Source organism: Bubalus bubalis, chromosome 3 (assembly GCF_019923935.1).
Source record: "Bubalus bubalis isolate 160015118507 breed Murrah chromosome 3, NDDB_SH_1, whole genome shotgun sequence".
Lineage (NCBI taxonomy): Eukaryota > Metazoa > Chordata > Mammalia > Artiodactyla > Bovidae > Bubalus > Bubalus bubalis.
Genome location: NC_059159.1, coordinates 79,837,895 through 79,859,324, shown reverse-complemented (window position 1 = coordinate 79,859,324; position 21,430 = coordinate 79,837,895). Strand labels below are relative to the sequence as shown.

General features: G+C 34.6%; 2 protein-coding genes across 4 annotated transcripts in view; one reads left to right on the top strand and one right to left on the bottom strand.

Moving 5' to 3' along the window:
• IFT74 (intraflagellar transport 74) overlaps positions 1-21,430 on the top strand; it is a 99,820-nt gene that overhangs the window by 19,168 nt on the left and 59,222 nt on the right. The gene's annotated exons all lie outside the window — the stretch shown is intronic.
• On the bottom strand, positions 4,703-21,311 carry LRRC19 (leucine rich repeat containing 19). Its single transcript, XM_025281422.2, has 5 exons — positions 21,215-21,311; positions 8,767-8,856; positions 7,269-7,782; positions 5,537-5,725; positions 4,703-5,031 (listed from the first exon to the last, which is right to left on the bottom strand). Exons 2-5 carry the CDS (start codon positions 8,845-8,847, stop codon positions 4,703-4,705), a joined length of 1,113 nt encoding a protein of 370 aa, XP_025137207.1. The 5' UTR covers positions 8,848-8,856; positions 21,215-21,311.

Below are 21,430 nucleotides of genomic sequence, written 5' to 3'. Positions count from 1 at the left end.
ACTTTATTATTCCATGGGCTATTTATATTATTATTCACTTACTAATTGATAATTAATTGTTATATTAGTAATCTACTTTATAGACGTAGGTTGTATGTGCATCTTTATATATATAACCTGGTTAAAGACCGAATACCAGCTAATTTTTGTTTTTAAATCTTTTTTTTTCAATAATTTTATTTATTTTTGGCTGTCCTGAGTCTTTGTTGCTGTGTGAACATTTGTCCAGTTGCAGCAAATTAGGGGTGCTCCCTAGTTGTGCTTCTCATGTGGTGGCTTCTCTTATTGGGGAACACAGGCTCTATGGCATGCAGGCTTCAGTAGTCGTGGCACTTGGGCTCAGTAATTGTTGCTCTTGGGTTCTAGAGCACAGGCTCAATAGTTGTGGTGCATGGGCTTATTTGCTCTGTGGCATGTGGGATCTTCGCAAATCAGAGATTGAACCCAGGTCTCCTGCATTGGCAGGCAGATTCTTTACTACTGAGCCACCCGGGAAGCTCCCAAGTAACTTTGACTTTGATGATAAGGTAAATGTGGCAGTGACAGTAATGCCTACAAAGATAATGGAAGTTATATAGTGATCTTAGTCCATTTGGGCCACTGTAACAAAATATCATAGACTTGGTAACTTATAAACAACAGGAATGTATTGCTCAGGGTTCTGAAGGCTGGGATGTCCAAGATCAAGGCAGCAGTATAGTCCTGTTATGGTGAAGGCCCTCTTACTGGTTCATACCTTCTTGTGATATCATCACATGGTAGACAGAGCTAGGAAGCTCTTTGGGATCTCTTATAAGGGGTACTTACTAATCCCATTCATGAGGACTCTACCCTCATGACCTAATCACCTCCCAACCTTTACACCATTACCTTTGGTTCAACATATGAATCTTGGAGGGACACAAATATCCAGACATTATCAGTAGTTAACATAATTATTCTTTATTGACTTTTTGACTTTAATTATTGTCTAAAGCAACGCAAACAGAAGATGAGCTATTTTGTACAAACACTGTACACATTTTGTTCCATAAACTTATCAATATTAATTTCCTTGAGAGCAAGGATAATAATTAACCCAAATAACCAAAATTCTATAACATCAAAAATACTGTCATATTACCTCCTCATGTACAGTAAATACTTGATGAAAAATAGGATGTTAAAATATCAGGATGAATTATTTGAAAGGTAAATGAAGGTAATTTTCTTTTCATTAAAAACAAAGAAATCTCTTTCCCCTGTCTATCATTTGCTGCTCCTATAAAGTGCTATCTTAAATTACAAATATACTGGAATTCTCTTCCCTTTTACAAAGAAAATCCCATATTTGTGGTAACCAGACACATACTTGAAAACTTCCTTTTTGTTGCTCTGGTTTTAGACCAGTTAACAAATATTCATGATTTACTACATATAAAATACTTTTTCTTACGTATCTAAAAAATAAGATATAATAAACTATAACCCATTGAGAACCTTATATAGTTTAGAACATTTCAGTTCAGTTCAGTCACTCAGTCATGTCCGACTCTTTGCAACCCCATGGACTGCAGCACACTGGACCTCCCTGTCTATCACCAACTCCCAGAGCTTGCTCAAACTCATGTCCATCAAGTCGGTGATGCCATCCAACCCTCTCATCCTCTGTCGTCTCCTTCTCCTCCTGCCTTTAATCTTTCCCAGCATTAGGGTCTTTTCCAGTGAGTCAGTTCTTCACATCAGGCGGCCAAAGTATTGAAGCTTCAACTCCAAGAGAGCATTAGAACATTTAGTCCTCATTTATTTTTTCATTTATCTACAAACCTATGTAATGCACCTGTCAGATTTGTAAATGTTATATGTATGTGTTTTATAGATACTTTATCCAAAAAGATAACTCACAGATTATAAATTTAATGATGATGTAGGTTTCTATGTCTATTTGGTTCATTGATTAAGGAAAATGTTCTTAAAATATGGTACTTTGTCCTGAAAATGTTATCAGTTTCAAAACTTAATATCTATTGTAACTAAGGCTGAGTGAGATAGGGTCCCCTGACCCTTTAAGAGGAATTTTAAATTAAAGACAAATTATTTTTGTAAAGTTTATTTTTATATGTACCAGGAGGATAGATTTATTTCATGTGTTCAATCAGATGGCCAACACTTTAATAATGCAAGAATTTACCTTATGTTATCCTATACATTTAAAGGGAGCAGGAAATGCCATACTTTGAGAAAGCATGTATAAAAAAACCTATGTTTTCTTTCTCTTCTCTTTTAGTACCACCATTTACTGTGGCATGAGACCATATGTTTTATTATGGAACACCTACTTATAATAAAGTGGTTATAGTATATAGACTCAACATGTTACTTTGGTATCTGGCTTTCATTCAGTTTCACACACCTACTTGAACTAATGATTTTCTTCCATTTCTAATGTCTATACTTTTTTAGTTTGGTATTAGCCAAAATCAGTTATCCCTTAAAAATATACATAATTATAATTTTAAACCCATTTATTTTTCTTTGTTTAATGAGTTATCTATTGAATACCCAATATTTAATTATGAGTCTTTTGAATATAAGAGATTTGATGTAGTCTTTGATATTTTTCATAGTTATATTTCATTTTTACTATATTTATAAAATATGAACATTTGCCTCTTAAATTAGGAAATGATATTTGGTAAAATGATAGGTTAGTAGAAAAAGATGCCTTATGTTTATATAGTTATCTCACTCTTATAATTGAGATTTAAAATTATAACATTTATATAATTTATGTTATCTATTAGGAAATACTACACATAAAGCATTTGTATCCTTTATTGAAAACATGTTCCTATAAATACAAGCAAATATGCATTACAAATGATTCAGTTATTTTATTTCACAGAGTATATCATCCTAAACAATTTTTATTTTCCTCAGTACACATTTGAACTGAATTTACTATTTATATAACCTTAAAAATGACTATTGTTAGAAAATAATGTACATCTACATTATTTTTAGTCTCTTTTTTCTAAGGAACTATCAGTTATACACAGTTTATAACCTTTACGTTACAGAGAAATTTGAACATACACAAAAATAAAATAACATACTCCTAAGCACCCATCTCCATCAACTTTTATCCAACCCTGCTCCATGTACACCACTGGATGCTGTTCTCTTGTATAATGAAGAAAATCTAAAACACTATATTATTTAATCCATAAATATATTTGTGTTTTAGACATTTTTTTCTAATATATATAGATAAATACTGTATACTAAATTGCTCCACATATGAAAAGTAAAAATGATGGATTTTTTTTACAGTTTTTAGTGCCACTATTTACATTAACTTGTTAAAATTATAATTATAGCCAATTGATGATAAAGAATTAGCAAATAATTCACTTTAGACTTTTCTTGTAATAGTTTCAAAGCCAGTGTTCTTTGGACCATTATTGTGCTATGACCTGTTAGTAGCCATGCATCAAAGAAAAGGTTTTGTTATCAAGAAATTTGGCAAATTCTTAATATTATGCTCTTGAAGAGCAGAAAGCAGTTTAGCTTAGTAAAGTCTTGGGTAGCAAAGTCCTTCCTTACTATAAGTCCTATAGTAAAGAAGCTTGTTTGACTTTGTTTAAACCCTATATTCTCTCGTAATTCTATAATAGTTTCCACCTGCAATGTGGGAGACCTGGGATCAATCCCTGGGTTGGGAAGGTCCCCTGGAGAAGGAACGGCTACCCAGTCCAGTATTCTGGCCTGGAGAATTCCTTGGACAGCATAGTCCATGGGTTGCAAAGAGTTGGACACAACTGAGCGACTTTCACTTTGACCGTGTACCTTTTAATCCTCCATCCTGTAAATACTTCTTAATGTCTCTCTGGAAGTTAATGTTCTAGAAAACAAGTTTGGAAACATGGCTCTGCCTACAGCATCCCAAAGAACTAACCATAGGCTAACTGAAGATTCCTCAGCTCCAAAACAGAATCATTTGAATAAAAATGTCCCCCAAAGGAGCAGAATAGGTATTTTTTAAAACAAGATGCATAGATAATTTCCACTTTGGAAGTTACTATATTACTCAGTTGTGACATTAATTTTGATGACAGTCTTTCTTCATAACTGAAATCTAGAGATTGTGCCTGACGTTATGCCTGTGCTTTAAATTGCTGCTAAATTTTCAGAAATTTGTTGTGCCAATTCAGAAAGCATTTAAAAAGATTTAAAAAGCTTTTTCCAATTTCATGAATTCATTCTATGGGCATAAAATCAATCTTAGTGTGTTGTCAGTTTAAACTATCTCTGTTCTTCACTTCAACTCATGATAAAATTCCAAAATTTTTATTTCTTTACTGATTCCAATCAGTAAAACTTTAATAGGTGTTACATCAAATATCTGGCTAATATGAGAATCTGTTCACTTTAATTAAAGAATAATGTAGATTTGTTTCCTACTATTATTTTGGGTCTCATATATACTGCTGAGAATAGTAATGCTAGTATTTTAACTGTTAGGTATCAAGGAGTGGCAGTTACTGTATTTGGACCTACTTGCACAAAACCAATGAGAAGAGTGTAATTTTATGATATTTATGTGTTGCAATTAATATGATGGTCTACTGGCCATAGTTCAGTATATCACTGATCAAAATTTCCATGCCTAAAATGTGAGTGAGCTGGTAACATTTTTTTAAAAATCAAATATTGAAAGAAATTAATTTTCTTCACGTAATTCGTGAGTATCTATATATTTGTCTTCAATAAACCCATCATCATCTACCACAAATGAATGTAGTTGATCAAATATTACTGTAGTTTCTTCAGAGTTTGTGTCTGCTATCTGTGAAGGAGAACTTGGATTTCCAGTAAAACTATCTTCATAGGTTTCTGCTTCATGCTCTTCCAGACGATGATGATTGTAACTAAGCAGAAAGTCATACCATACTGGACATTTGATAGCAATTGAAATGAGTAGTGAAGTCATCGCTACAGTGACGACAACACCGACAAGAAAAGCCCAGCTTTTTCCATGAGATTCATGTTCTTAAATGGAATAACGAGAAAGAAAGGGTGGGAGAGGAATTTTGTTACATTGACAACAATAAAATAATCATAATTACATGTCCTAATAACTCCTCAATATTGGTATTAGAAATAAATATCCATAATCTTCTCTAAGCAAAAGTTACTAAAACTGCAGTAAATAAAGATATTTCATATTGTGGTGCAAGAATACTTTTTCAAAATAACTACCTATCTTTGCATTGTTATCCATTCACTCAAAAACATTATTGATTTATACCTGTTAAGTATTGTGACTTAACTAGTTAATACCAAGGCTCAGAGAAGTTAAGTAATTTGCATAATGGTATTTGACTGATAACTAGCAGAGCCTACTTAAGAAACCCAATATTTTGTTAATCATTTCTTGAGTGGAGGAATTGTTCTTTTACACTGTTTCAAGAAATTTAAAATGCAGAAAAATGAGAACTATCTCAGTTTATTTAGTATGCTATCCTCAGCAATATTAATATTTAAAACAAACTACCTGAATTTCTTGTCAAGTTGTTCAAAGAGTTATTAAATGTTGAATTGCTAATGGACTGAAAAGGAATGTGAAGGTCTTCAGTTATAGATGAAGGAAATTTTGAATAGCATTCAGCCTTGTAAGGTACTGTTTTGATATTGTAGCACTTCAGGATATCTGGATAGCTACACATGGTGATGCTCTCATTTTCTAGTAAAATAGAAAAAAATAAGATTTATTATGGAAAATAAGATTATTATGGTTAATAAATTATTATGGTTAACAACATCTTATAATTTTTTATCTGGAACTTTTTTGACATATCTATCTGTCATTAAAGGTATAAGAAAGAAGCTAATTGTATTTGTCTAGCAACAAAATGTGGAGAAGGCAATGGCCACCCACTCCAGTAGTCTTGCCTGGAAAATCCCATGGACGGAGGAGCCTGGTAGGCTGCAGTCCATGGGGTCCCGAAGAGTCAGACACAACTGAGCAACTTCACTTTCACTTTTCCCTTTCATGCATTGGAGAATGAAATGGCAACCCACTCCAGTGTTCTTGCCTGGAGAATCCCAGGGACGGGGGAGCCTGGTGGGCTGCCATCTATGGGGTCGCACAGAGTCAGACATGACTGAAGCGACTTAGCAGCAGCGGCAGCAGCAGCAACAAAATGAAGAAAGATGCCTATTTCTGTTTATTAAGTTATTTTATAAATACAGTTTAAGTGCAGTTCTTGTGTATTGTTCAGTTTGTCTGTGTTAGTAAAGTAAAGATGTTATGATTTAGATTGTGGTAAACATCTGGAACATGGTATATAGTTTAGAAAATAGGGTACCTACTTCCACCTACTCTCTGACAGGATATCCTTAGAAAAGAAGTACTTTTAAAAATGACAATAGTTAGGACATGGAAACAACCTAGATGTCCATTGGCAGATGAATGGATAAAGAAATTGTGAGATATATATATATATATATATATAATGGAATATTACTCAGCCATAAAAAGGAATGCATTTGAGTCAGTTCTAGTGAGGTGGATGAACCTAGAGCTTATTATACAGAGTGAAGTAAGTCAGAAAGAGGAAAACAAATTTCACATATTAACGCATATATACAGAATGTAGAAAAATGGTATTTTCAGGGTAGGAATAGAGATGTAGACATAGAGAACAGACTTTAGACATAGCAGGGGAAGGAGAGTGTGGGACAAATCGAGAGAGTGGCACTGACATCTATACACCACCATGTGTAGAATAGATAGCCAGTGGGAAACTGCTGTATGGGCACAGGGAGCTCAACCTGGTGCTCTGTGCAACCTAGAGGGGTGGGATGGAATGGGGGTAGGGGGAGGTTCAGGAGGTAGGGGACATATGTGTATTTGTGGATGATTCACCCTGTTGTATGGCAGAAGCCAACACAATATTGTAAAGCAATTATCCTCCAATTAAAAATAAATTTTAAAAAAACAGTAAAAGAAAATTAGTCTTATGTATTGAAAGTGCAAACAGTATACAGAGTGACAGTTTCATCTTACATATGTAGAACATTCAAGCTTCTTCCCTTATTTCTTTTTTTCTGGAGAGGCAGAGGGAGAGCTTGTATTCAGCAACTGCTTTTCAGTGTTTCTCCTGTTTGCATTAAACAGGAATAGTTTCCTTTGCTTTAAGACATGAAATGAGAAACACTTCTAGGGTGGCACAAGCCAAAATCAATCATTTTGGTTTTGACTAATTTAAATTATAAATGCTTACCTAGTGTCACATTCGATGTCTTCAACCAGTTTTGCAAATTCAGTAGACTACAGGAACAGTTCCATGGGTTTCCATACAAAATTATGAATTCCAGATGAAACAGTTGTGGTACATCAAAATAGCTTATCAAATTGCCATGCAAATTCAATAGTATCAGGTTTTTAAGAGGCAAAAATGTATCAGGATTCAGTTGAACTATTTTGTTTTGGCAGAGATATAACTTTTTCAGTTTATGTAATCCTGTAAAGGCACCCTGTTGAATTGTGTGGATGGAATTTCTACAGATATTTAAAATTTCTAGATTGGACAGATTACTGAAACTATTATTAAATAGGTTAGTGACTTTGTTCTCAATCAAATAGAGCTCACTGAGTAAAAAATATGTCTGTAGAACTCTTGTGTCTGTGATATTTAGAGTAATCTGATTATAACTGAGGTCAAGTATAGTAACATTTTTACTGATATTTGCTGGAATCAAAGAATAATTCTTTGCAGTAGAATTACATTTGACTTCCTAAAAAAGAGAAAATTTGAAATGCATTAATAAGAAAAAATATTCACAAAATTTCCCAAATTTTCATATCTAGGCAATTAGACATTGGAAGGAAATTCTTTTAGGAAAAAAGTTTACTATCTAATCCTTTGATGTTAAAATATGTAAAAAGGTAAAGCAAATACTCCTTTTTAAAATTGGGATGGAGTGTTGAAGATTAAGGAAATTTTGATGTCATACAGGTATCTTCCAACGGTTAGTAAATAATTATTATTGAAAGAATATTGATATATTACCATTTATATATGTGGAAATAAATGGTAAATAATTCTGTTTATTTATTTAGTATTTTAGTATGCAAGATGGATGTTTATAATGAGAAAATAATGTAAAAATATGTAATTTTAAAAAATCAGTAGAGCTACCAACATTACATCTAAGATATAAACAACATTCAGTATATAACTGTATAGGGTTAACAGCTCAAACTTTGATGTTTTAAAGGAAAATATCTTGTAATAGAAATTGAGAAATTGAGCCGTGTGTTAAAGTCAGCCGACAAGAAGTGTGTCGCCTATGTGGATATAGATCCAAAGAAATAGTTCTTGTTTCAACTGTTTTTGCAGTTGAAATGTCCGCTAATAGTAATAATAATAATCATAATCATAATGTAACAATAATAATTTCCCTCATAAATATGTGTTTTTTACAAAAGTTTTCTACATTTTAAAGTGTTTTTATGTCTTAACTAATCTCTGATCCTATAGTGAAATTTTATGTATTTCTTGCTTTTAAAGAACTTAGTTTTTTATAAAAAGAAGACTGCTTTTGTCCACTTACAATCTGGCTCAGAGATCACATGTTTTGAATATACCCTACTAACTAAAGAATTCATTTTGATAGTTTGGTTTTTTTTGGTTATATTGCCTTCAATATTTTACTATTTAAATTTACCCAAAGTGTACCTTTGAAAATATTTTCACTGCTTTAAGTGTAAAAACTTACTGTTTTAGAAGTCTGGCTTTTGTCTGATAATAATAGCATGGAGAGCAGCCAAAACAAGATTGTGATGCTCATGGTTTTCATACTGCTAACCTGATAGAAAAGAGAGTATTTACATCTTGTTAGGAGACTAGAACATTAGTCTTTTGAGGACATTTTGATTTCCTTTTTACTCCTTTTAAGTCTTTTTTTCTTAAAATATGTAAAATAGTAAACAAGTAAAGATCCCTTCACCCTCCCTGCACTCTGATCTTAGAAACTGAAATGCTCCTGGGGAGAATGAAAGACAGTAATTTTCAGGATATCTTTTTAGTTCCTAGATCTATTGAAAGGAACTTTAAAACAATTGAAGTGGTTGTGCATTTTAAAACTTTTATATATATATATATATATATATGCACAAAAGAAATTCTAGAATGTATGTATATATTATATACATACATATAATGTATGTATATATTAATACATCTTTAAGTATATACTCATATAGCTACTTCTTGACTTCTTGACTTTAGGCATTATCTATTGATATTATCCTTTGACTTAACATTTTGGGAGATGAGAGTCCTCAGCTTGCTTTCCAATAGCTCACTACCTTCATCTTCAGTGCATCAAATATATATCTACTGTCTCTTCACTTTCCTTATCTTCAATGCATCAACTATATATCCAGTGTCTCTTCACTTTCCATAGTCAGTTGTAATTTGGTTGGACGACTGAAGCGACTTAGCAGCAGCAGCAGAAGTTTATATAACTCAGTTTATACTTCAAGAATGTATAAAACTGTCAAAGACTGAGCCCTGTTAACAGGATTATTATTCTGTTCCTGCATACTTTTTTTTTTCTTTTTTTTTTAATTTTATTTTATTTTTAAACTTTACATAATTGTGTTAGTTTTGCCAAATATCAAAATGAATCCACCACAGGTATACATGTGTTCCCCATCCTGAACCCTCCTCCTTCCTCCCTCCCCATTCCATCCCTCTGGGTCATCCCAGTGCACCAGCCCCAAGCATCCAGTATCGTGCTTCGAACCTGGACTGGCGACTCGTTTCATACATGATATTTTACATGTTTCAATGCCATTCTCCCAAATCTTCCCACCCTCTCCCTCTCTCCCAGAGTCCATAAGACTGTTCTATACATCAGTGTCTCTTTTGCTGTCTCGTACACAGGGTTATTGTTACCATCTTTCTAAATTCCATATATATGCGTTAGTATACTGTACTGGTGTTTTTCTTTCTGGCTTACTTCACTCTGTATAATAGGCTCCAGTTTCATCCACCTCATTAGAACTGATTCAAATGTATTCTTTTTAATGGCTGAATAATACTCCATTGTGTATATGTACCACAGCTTTCTTATCCATTCATCTGCTGATGGACATCTAGGTTGCTTCCATGTCCTGGCTATTATAAACAGTGCTGCGATGAACATTGGGGTACACGTGTCTCTTTCCCTTCTGGTTTCCTCAGTGTGTATGCCCAGCAGTGGGATTGCTGGATCATAAGGCAGGTCTATTTCCAGTTTTTTAAGGAATCTCCACACTGTTCTCCATAGTGGCTGTACTAGTTTGCATTCCCACCAACAGTGTAAGAGGGTTCCCTTTTCTCCACACCCTCTCCAGCATTTATTACTTGTAGACTTTTGGATCGCAGCCATTCTGACTGGCGTGAAATGGTACCTCATAGGGGTTTTGATTTGCATTTCTCTGATAATGAGTGATGTTGAGCATCTTTTCATGTGTTTGTTAGCCATCTGTATGTCTTCTTTGGAGAAATGTCTATTTAGTTCTTTGGCCCATTTTTTGATTGGGTCATTTATTTTTCTGGAGTTGAGCTGTAGGAGTTGCTTGTATATTCTTGAGATTAGTTGTTTGTCAGTTGCTTCATTTGCTATTATCTTCTCCCATTCTGAAGGCTGTCTTTTCACCTTGCTAATAGTTTCCTTTGATGTGCAGAAGCTTTTAAGGTTAATTAGGTCCCATTTGTTTATTTTTGCTTTTATTTCCAATATTCTGGGAGGTGGGTCATAGAGGATCCTGCTGTGATGTATGTCAGAGAGTGTTTTGCCTATGTTGTCCTCTAGGAGTTTTATAGTTTCTGGTCTTACGTTTAGATCTTTAATCCATTTTGAGTTTATTTTTGTGTATGGTGTTAGAAAGTGTTCTAGTTTCATTCTTTTACAAGTGGTTGACCAGATTTCCGAGCACCACTTGTTAAAGAGATTGTCTTTAATCCATTGTATATTCTTGCCTCCTTTGTCAAAGATAAGGTGTCCATATGTGCGTGGATTTATCTCTGGGCTTTCTATTTTGTTCCATTGATCTATATTTCTGTCTTTGTGCCAGTACCATACTGTCTTGATAACTGTGGCTTTGTAGTAGAGCCTGAAGTCAGGTAGGTTGATTCTTCCAGTTCCATTCTTCTTTCTCAAGATAGCTTTGGCTATTCGAGGTTTTTTGTATTTATTTCCATACAAATTGTGAAATTATTTGTTCTAGCTCTGTGAAGAATGCTGTTGGTAGCTTGATAGGGATTGCATTGAATCTATAGATTGCTTTGGGTAGTATACTCATTTTCACTATATTGATTCTTCCAATCCATGAACATGGTATATTTCTCCATCTGTTAGTGTCCTCTTTGATTTCTTTCACCAGTGTTTTATAGTTTTCTATATATAGGTCTTTAGTTTCTTTAGGTAGATATATTCCTAAGTATTTTATTCTTTCCATTGCAATGGTGAATGGAATTTTTTCCTTAATTTCTCTTTCTGTTTTCTCATTATTAGTGTATAGGAACGCAAGGGATTTCTGTGTGTTGATTTTATATCCTGCAACTTTACTATAGTCATTGATTAGTTCTAGTAATTTTCTGGTGGAGTCTTTAGGGTTTTCTATGTAGAGGATCATGTCATCTGCAAACAATGAGAGCTTTACTTCTTCTTTTCCAATTTGGATTCCTTTTATTTCTTTTTCTGTTCTGATTGCTGTGGCCAAAACTTCCAAAACTATGTTAAATAGTAATGGTGAAAGTGGGCACCCTTGTCTTGTTCCTGACTTTAGAGGAAATGCTTTCAGTTTTTCACCATTGAGGATAATGTTTGCTATGGGTTTGTCATATATAGCTTTTATTATGTTGAGGTATGTTCCTTCTATTCCTGCTTTCTGGAGAGTTTTGATCATAAATGGATGTTGAATTTTGTCAAAGGCTTTCCCTGCATCTATTGAGATAATCATATGGTTTTTGTTTTTCAATTTGTTAATGTGGTGTATTACATTGAATGATTTGCGGATATTGAAGAATCCTTGCATCCCTGGGATAAAGCCCACTTGGTCATGGTGTATGATCTTTTTAATGTGTTGTTGGATTCTGATTGCTAGAATTTTGTTAAGGATTTTTGCATCTATGTTCATCAGTGATATTGGCCTGTAGTTTTCTTTTTTTGTGGGATCTTTGTCAGGTTTTGGTATTAGGGTGATGGTGGCCTCATAGAATGAGTTTGGAAGTTTACCATCCTCCGAAATTTTCTGGAAGAGTTTGAGCAGGATAGGTGTTAGCTCTTCTCTAAATTTTTGGTAGAATTCATCTGTGAAGCCGTCTGGACCTGGGCTTTTGTTTGCTGGAAGATTTCTGATTACAGTTTCAATTTCCGTGCTTGTGATGGGTCTGTTAAGATTTTCTATTTCTTCCTGGTCGAGTTTTGGAAAGTTGTACTTTTCTAAGAATTTGTCCATTTCTTCCTCGTTGTCCATTTTATTGGCATATAATTGTTGATAGTAGTCTCTTATGATCCTTTGTATTTCTGTGTTGTCTGTTGTGATCTCTCCATTTTCATTTCTAATTTTATTGATTTGATTTTTCTCCCTTTGTTACTTGATGAGTCTGGCTAATGGTTTGTCAATTTTATTTATCCTTTCAAAGAACCAGCTTTTGGTTTTGTTGATTTTTGCAATGGTCTCTTTTGTTTCTTTTGCATTTATTTCTGCTCTAATTTTTAAGATTTCTTTCCTTCTACTAACCCTGGGGTTCTTCATTTCTTCCTTTTCTAATTGCTTTAGGTGTAGAGTTAGGTTATTTATTTGACTTTTTTCTTGTTTCTTGAGGTGTGCCTGTATTGCTATGAACTTTCCCCTTAGGACTGCTTTTACCGTGTCCCACAGGTTTTGGGTTGTTGTGTTTTCATTTTCATTCATTTCTATGCAAATTTTGATTTCTTTTTTGATTTCTTCTGTGATTTGTTGGTTATTCAGCAGCGTGTTGTTCAGCCTCCATATGTTGGATATTTTAATAGTTCTTCTCCTGTAATTGAGATCTAATCTTACTGCATTGTGGTCAGAAAAGATGCTTGGAATGATGGGAGGGAGGAGCCAAGATGGCAGAGGAGTAGGATGGGGAGAACACTTTCTCCCCCACAAATTCATCAAAAGAGCATTTAAACGTCGAGTAAATTCCACAAAACAACTTCTGAATGCCGGCAGAGGACATCAGGCACCCAGAAAAGCAGCCCAACTCTTCGAAAGGAGGTAGGAAAAAATATAAAAGACAAAAAAAAGAGACAAAAGAGGGAGGGACGGAGTTCCGTCCCGGGAAGGGAGTCTTAAAAAGAGAGAAATTTCCAAACACCAGGAAACCTTCTCACTGCCGAATCTGTGCCGAGATTTGGAAGCACAGAGGGCAACATATAAGGGAGGAAAATAAATAAATAAATAAACAATAATGCAATAAGTGAAATTAAAAACACTCTGGAGGCAACAAATAGTAGAATAACAGAGGCAGAAGATAGGATTAGTGAATTAGAAGATAGAATGGTAGAAATAAATGAATCAGAGAGGACAAAAGAAAAACGAATTAAAAGAAATGAGGACAATCTCAGAGACCTCCAGGACAATATTAAACGCTACAACATTCGAATCATAGGGGTCCCAGAAAAAGAAGACAAAAAGAAAGACCATGAGAAAATACTTGAGGAGATAATAGTTGAAAACTTCCCTAAAATGGGGAAGGAAATAATCACCCAAGTCCAAGAAACCCAGAGAGTCCCAAACAGGATAAACCCAAGGCGAAACACCCCAAGACACATAGTAATCAAATTAACAAAGATCAAACACAAAGAATAAATATTAAAAGCAGCAAGGGAAAAACAACAAATAACACACAAGGGAATACCCATAAGGATAACAGCTGATCTTTCAATAGAAACTCTTCAAGCCAGGAGGGAATGGCAAGACATACTTAAAGTGATGAAAGAAAATAACCTACAGCCCAGATTATTGTACCCAGCAAGGATCTCATTCAAGTATGAAGGAGAAATCAAAAGCTTTTCAGACAAGCAAAAGCTGAGAGAATTCTGCACCACCAAACCAGCTCTCCAACAAATACTAAAGGATATTCTCTAGACAGGAAACACAAAAATGGTGTATAAATTCGAACCCAAAACAATAAAGTAAATGGCAATGGGATCATACTTATCAGTAATTACCTTAAACGTAAATGGGTTGAATGCCCCAACCAAAAGACAAAGACTGGCTGAATGGATACAAAAACAAGACCCCTACATATGTTGTCTACAAGAGACCCACCTCAAAACAGGGGACACATACAGACTGAAAGTGAAGGGCTGGAAAAAGATTTTCCATGCAAATAGGGACCAAAAGAAAGCAGGAGTAGCAATACTCATATTAGATAAAATAGACTTTAAAACAAAGACTGTGAAAAGAGACAAAGATGGTCACTACATAATGATCAAAGGATTAATCCAAGAAGAAGATATAACAATTATAAATATATATGCACCCAACACGGGAGCACCGCAGTATGTAAGACAAATGCTAACAAGTATGAAAGAAGAAATTAACAATAACACAATAATAGTGGGAGACTTTAATACCCCACTCACACCTATGGATAGATCAACTAAACAGAAAATTAACAAGGAAACACAAACTTTAAACGATACAATAGACCAGTTAGACCTAATTGATATCTATAGGACATTTCATCCCAAAACAATGAATTTCACCTTCTTCTCAAGCGCACATGGAACCTTCTCCAGGATAGATCACATCCTGGGCCATAAAGCTAGCCTTGGTAAATTCAAAAAAATAGAAATCATTCCTGCATACTTTTTTATCTAGTTACTTGTGTTTGTTTTCTTTTCCTGTGCTTAGGGTTTTTTCACCCATTAATTTATACACAAACACTCTTAGCAAATCTCTCAATAGTTTATGTATATTAGATATTTTAATCTATTTCATTTGCTTGAAAAAGTCTCTCCTAGAGCCTGCTGCCATGCTCTGATATGGATAAGCTGATCACTAGGCTCTCTATGGAATTATTGACCTCCACTCTCCTTCCATCCTCATTGTGGAGATTCTCTTTTGCCCTCGTTACTGGATTCCTGTTTTCTAGAATGCCTTGTCTTGGATTACTGCCTTTTTTCCATGGAGTTTCCTTCCTGAAAAGGCCCGTAGGAGGAAATACTTTTTAGACCTTGAAAGATATTTTGGCTAGAAATTTTAAGTAGGATTTCTTAGAATTCTAAGTAGGAAATGATTTTCCCTCAAATGGTTGATGGCATTGCCCTGTTGTCTTCGGATTTCTAGTACAGTCATCCCTTGGTATCTGCAGGGTATTGGTTTCTAGAAGCCCCTGCAGATACCAAATCTGTAGATGTTTGAGTTCCTTATATAAAATGATGTAATGAATATACATTACAAAGGGCCTGATTTTGTATTCACAGGTTTTACTTCTGTGGATTCAACCAACCATGACTGTCTTACTATTAAGAAATGAGATGCTATGCCATTCTAATTCTTTATCCTTTTACGTAACTTGCCACTTCTTAACCCCAAAGCTTTTTTTCTGAAGTATGTTGCTGAACAATATTATAGAAGTTAGAGGTATATTGTATAGTGATTCAGAATTTTTAAAGACTATACTGCACTGATAGTTATTATTAAAATATTGGCTGTATTCTCTGTGCTGTACAATATAGCATTAATGTGGCTATTCTGAAATTTCATGATCCTTTGTGAGAGTCTATTTTGTGAAAGTCTATGAAATAGGTACTTGGTGGGTGGTTTCAACCGGAAAACAGTGGGAATCTTTTTGAATCATTTCATTGATGATATTGATAATTTTACCTCCCTTTCTAGAATTCCTTTAATTCTAAAAGGAATTGGATCTCCTTGTATGATTTTCTAATCTTTTATGTGTATTCATCTGCATTTCATCTCTGTGTGTTTTTGCTCTGCTTTCTGAAACTTGATCTTCAAACTCTTCTATTAAAGTTTTCTTTTTCCTGTTATCTTCTTAATTCTCAGAGCTATTTTTAATTCTCTGAAAATTTCTTTTGTAGTATACTGGCATATGAATATATTTTCTTGTTTCTTCTTGTTGTATCTCTTGTTTTTTTTTTTTTTTTTTTTTCCCTTGAAAAGCCTTTGTGTCTTCAGGTCATGTTTTTCCGTTTCTTTTAATAAGTATCCTTTATATTAGAGGATTTCTTTTAAACTTCCCATATCTGTTAATATTTGGTTTCAGTTCAGTTCAGTAACTCAATTGTGTCTGACTCTTTGTGAACCCATGAATTGCAGCACGCCAGGCCTCCCTGTCCATCACCAACTCCCAGAGTTCACCCAAACTCACATCCATCAAGTCGGTGATGCCATCCAGCCAGCTCATCCTCTGTCGTCCCCTTTTCCTCCTGCCCCCAATCCCTCCCAGCATCAGAGTCTTTTCCAATAAGTCAACTCTTCACGTGAGGTGGCCAAAGTATTGGAGTTTCAGCTTTAGCATCAGTCCTTCCAAAGAACACCCAGGACTGATCTCCTTTAGGATGGACTGGCTGGATCTCCTTGCAGTCCAAGGGACTCTCAAGAGTCTTCTCCAACACCACAGTTCAAAAGCATCAATTCTTTGGCACTCAGCTTTCCTCACAGTCCAACTTTCACATCCATACATGACCACTGGAAAAACCATAGCCTTGACAGACGGACCTTTGTTGGCAAAGTAATGTCTCTGGTTTTCAATATGCTATCTAGGTTGGTCATAACTTTCCTTCCAAGGAGTAAGCGTCTTTTAATTTCATGGCTGCAGTCACCATCTGCAGTGATTTTGGAGCCCCAAAAAATAAAGTCTGATACCGTTTCCACTGTTTCCCCATCTATTTGCCATGAAGTGAGGGACCAGATGCCATGATCTTCGTTTTCTGAATGTTGAGCTTTAAGCCAACTTTTTCACTTTCCTCTTTCACTTTCATCAAGAAGCTTTTTAGTTCCTCTTCACTTTCTGCCATAAGGGTGGTGTCATCTTCATATCTGAGGTTATTGATATTTCTCCCGGCAATCTTGATTCCAGCTTGTGCTTCTTCCAGCCTAGCGTTTCTCATGATGTACTCTGCATATAACTTCAATAAGCAGGGTGACAATATACAGCCTTGATGTACTCCTTTCCCAATTTGAAACCAGTCTGTTGTTCCATGTCCAGTTCTAACTGTTGCTTCCTAACCTGCATATAGGTTTCTCAAGAGGCAGGTCAGGTGGTCTGGTATTCCTGTCTCTTTCAGAATTTTCCACGATTTATTGTGATCCACACAGTCAAAGGCTTTGGCATAGTCAATAAAGCAGAAATAGAGGTTTCTGTGGAACTCTCTTGCTTTTTCTATGATCCAGTGGATGTTGGCAGTTTGATCTCTGGTTCCTCTGCCTAATATTTGGTTTAGGACTTACATATAAGAATGGAAAATGAAAAAACTGATTGGAAACTGCATTTGTGTGGTTCTTTTTTTTTTTTTTCTTGATGTGGACCATTTTAAAAGTCTTATTGGATTTGTTACAGTATTGCTCCTGTTTTATATTTTGGTTCTTTGGCCCCCTGACCAGGGATTGAACACTGTGCCCCCTGGGGTGGAAGGGCAGAGTCCTAACTGCTTGACCTCCAGAGAATTCCCAGCTCTTACACAACTTTAGACCTTACTATAGAGTGACCTTAATAGGCTTTTTCTTGGGGAATCCCTAATGTCATTATCTTTAGATTGTTCCTTTTGGGCTGCTTAGATTCTTCAAAATGACTTTTCTGATCTACTGCCTGAAAAGGTGACACAAAGTGGCCAGTGTTCTGAGAGGTGAGTGGTGAAAAAGTTGGGTTTAGCTCAGTAATTAGTATTTAATGTTATTTTCCCCGCTTTTGACATAACATCCCTGCAGTCACTTGTGCCCAGATTCCATTAGTTTTATTCTCCCCAGAGTAAAAAAAAACACCTCATTTTTCTGCTTAGGTAGGAGGGGAACTTGACCTGACTGGGCAGTGTCCGGGAGAAAGACTTTCAGCTGTTTCAGCCTCTCCTTTTCTACTTCCAGAGACTGGTGCTGCCAGTCTCTGAGCCGTCTAGGGGTTCTGCAGTATAAAACAAGTAGCTTCTCAGCTTTCCCCACTGCTGGCTTCAGAAAATTTTGGTTTCCTAGTCAGTTTCCACTTAACTTTTAGCTTTCTAGTTTCTAGATTTTATTTCTGTTTCCTCTCCTATTCATTTTGTCGTTATAAGTTTCTGTACTTCATATTACCTTTTATTTTTATTTTATTAGGTTTTTGAACAGGAGTTAATGTTAGTGGGTACATGCAACATGCCCTAACTAGAAATTGTCATTTATTTCAGTAATTCTTCTCACTAAATACTTTCCATTTAGTCATTTTATTCATGACCTTAATGTTTCTTATCTTTATCTGTTTTCTTAAAATCAATGTTAGAAGCTGCTGTATAAAGCAACTATACTCCAATAAAAATTAATTTTAAAATTATCTATTAGTTATTTAATTTTAAAAAGAAACAAATGAGCTGTTTGAAAGGATATGAATATGTTAATGTTATTATCATCCTTAGTGATTTTTAAAAATTTAGTCTTTTGAGCCTTCTTATAGCACTTACTATAATTAGTTGCCTACGATTTTTTAGGGCAGTTTATTCCTTCAGACAGAGTGAAGTAAGCCAGAAAGAAAAACACCAATACAGTATACTAACGCATATATATGGAATTTAGAAAGATGGTAACAATAACCCTGTGTACGAGACAGCAAAAGAGACACTGATGTATAGATCAGTCTTATGGACTCTGCGGGAGAGGGAGAGGGTGGGGAGATTTGGGAGAATGGCATTGAAACATGTATAATATCATGTATGAAACGAGTCGCCAGTCTGGACAGGTTCGATGCAGGATACTGGATGCTTGGGGCTGGTGCACTGGGACGCCCGGAAGGGGGGGAGGCGCTGTGGAGAGGGGGGAGGGAGGGGGGTTCAGGATGAGGGGGCACGGGTGTACCTGTGGCAGATTCATTTCGATGTTTGGCGGAGCTAATACAATATTGTAAAGTTTAAAAATAAAATAAAATTAAGAAAAAAAGAACAGGGAGTAAGAAACTACTCAGTTAATAAGATTCATTTCAATTTACTAAAGTGTGTTGCCGTGTTAGCAATGAGGAATTTATTGTTATGTCAATACTGGTCTATTCTAATTAACTTCCTCATTGCCTTCAGTTTGATGATCTGTTTATGTTTATTCCCTTTCCAATTTCTTTCTTTCCACGGCTAAGTCAAAGAGAAAGCCACTGTTCTCCTAGATTTTGCAATTTGAATGTAGATCATAATAGCATCCCTTTTAGAGCCAGAAATGATTTCAAGCCTTCACTTATGCCAGACCACTGCCCACAAAAGGGGATTCCTGAATCATGTATAAAAGGTTAAGTACCCATGTTTAGTGATCTCTTGGAGTAAGTGTGCAACCTCCAATGGTGGTTTTGATATTTCTCAATGGTGTAGTGAAATTCTTACTGATGTTTTTGTAGGATGCCCATGTGAGTAATATAGAGGTAAGGGAGAAGTTCCATTGTTTTTTTAAGAGATAAATAGGATAATGATGAATAAAGGAAGCAGATATCTATAAAGAAAAGGGTTGATATGAAATAGAAGCAGCTAGAAAAGGTAATGAAGGTCAGGTAGGATTGTGAGACTGTGGAAATGGAGACCGAGGATTGTCATGTATTTATTATGTTTATCAGCTACTTTATACTATCATGCTAAAGTGGATAAAATCATAAGGGTTAGGAAAGGAATCTTTTTAAATTTATATTTGATAAATTTTAGAGTTAGAAAAGACACATACTCAGAGCTTAAGGTAGATTTTGTTCAAGAAAACAGTCAACAAATCTAAAGCATTAGTAGGTCTAAAGCTATGAAATGCATTGATTGAGCCACACGGGCCATGGGGCTTTTCTTGTATTTGTACATATTTTGAGAGGGAAAAGACTGATAAAGGGAGTTGGTGTTGACTGTCACAACACTACACAGACAAATCCTTAGACAGAAACATTTGCTAACAAATCCTTAAACAGACACAATGGCTATCTTGAAGAAATCAAATTGATGAAATAAATAGCTGAAAGCAGAAATTATTCTTGAGTCAGTTTACCCTGTTTAAAAAGTTGATTTAAAAGGAAACAGTTATTATTGCCTTTTTCTCCCTTTAGATTTTTTTCTCAATTTGAAATTTATTTTGAAATGATATTTTGGTTTGAGTTAAGTGATTAAAAAATAGAGAACAAATGGAATATCAGGTTTTTAAAAAATTGTTTTACAAGATTAAATATTCTTTTATATAGATTTATATATATATATTTTATAGAAATATAAATATTCTTTTATATAGCCTATTCCCTATATTATAGGAAAAGAGACTTACACAAAAGGAAATGGTAGATATTGAGAAAGAAACAGTGTTCTTCTTAGCACAGTTTCAGGTGTGAATTTCTGAGTTTTTGGTCATGTACTTTATATGGCTATTATATACTGCGAAATAAAAAGATACCACTGTTATTTTGGCTTGGTTAAATAAAGTGTGTATACTGTAATACAGTTTTTCCATTAAATATTTTAGATATTTATACCAGAATTCAATGTATTTATAGTAAGATATTAAGAACTTTTCTCTTGTAATTTCATAGAACTAACTTTCTTTTTTTTTTTTTCAAATTTAAAAAGTTTTATAATGGAAAATTTCAAGGAAAAAACCTCTCAGGAAAAGAATCATCACCCAGTTTTAACAATTATCACCTATTATCCAGTCTTTTTTCATGTTACAAATTTGTTTTTAGGTTAATGTCACTTCCGATTGCTCAGTGATTAATATATTTCAAAATTAAAAGATCTTATAAATTTGATTGGCTAAATGAAATCTTCCTCCCCCAAAATTACTTTGCTTTACATTATTACATTTGGAAAAGATGTTTTGGCCATGTCCAGGTTTGTATTTCTAAGATAGCTGTCATGAAAATACAATTATATTTTCTGCTCTTTCATCACTTATTAAAGACAAAGATTTTTATATAGACTTAAGCGTAAATATGATTTTTAAAAATTCAACAACAGTCACCAAACCTGTAAATATATAGGCTCTTACCTTTCCTTTTTTCCTTTGTCTCTGAGACTGGTGTGTAAGGAATCTGCTGTCTTTCTTCTACACCATTAAAAAAAAAAGTTATGTCATGTGATTTATTTCACTTTGTCTTAACCTTTGTACTCACTGAACAGGTGGAAAAAAAACAAACTAGACTTCCTTAGCAAAAGATTGACTCGAAGAATAATTTCTTAAAGTCATCTTTGACTTTTTTAGTAT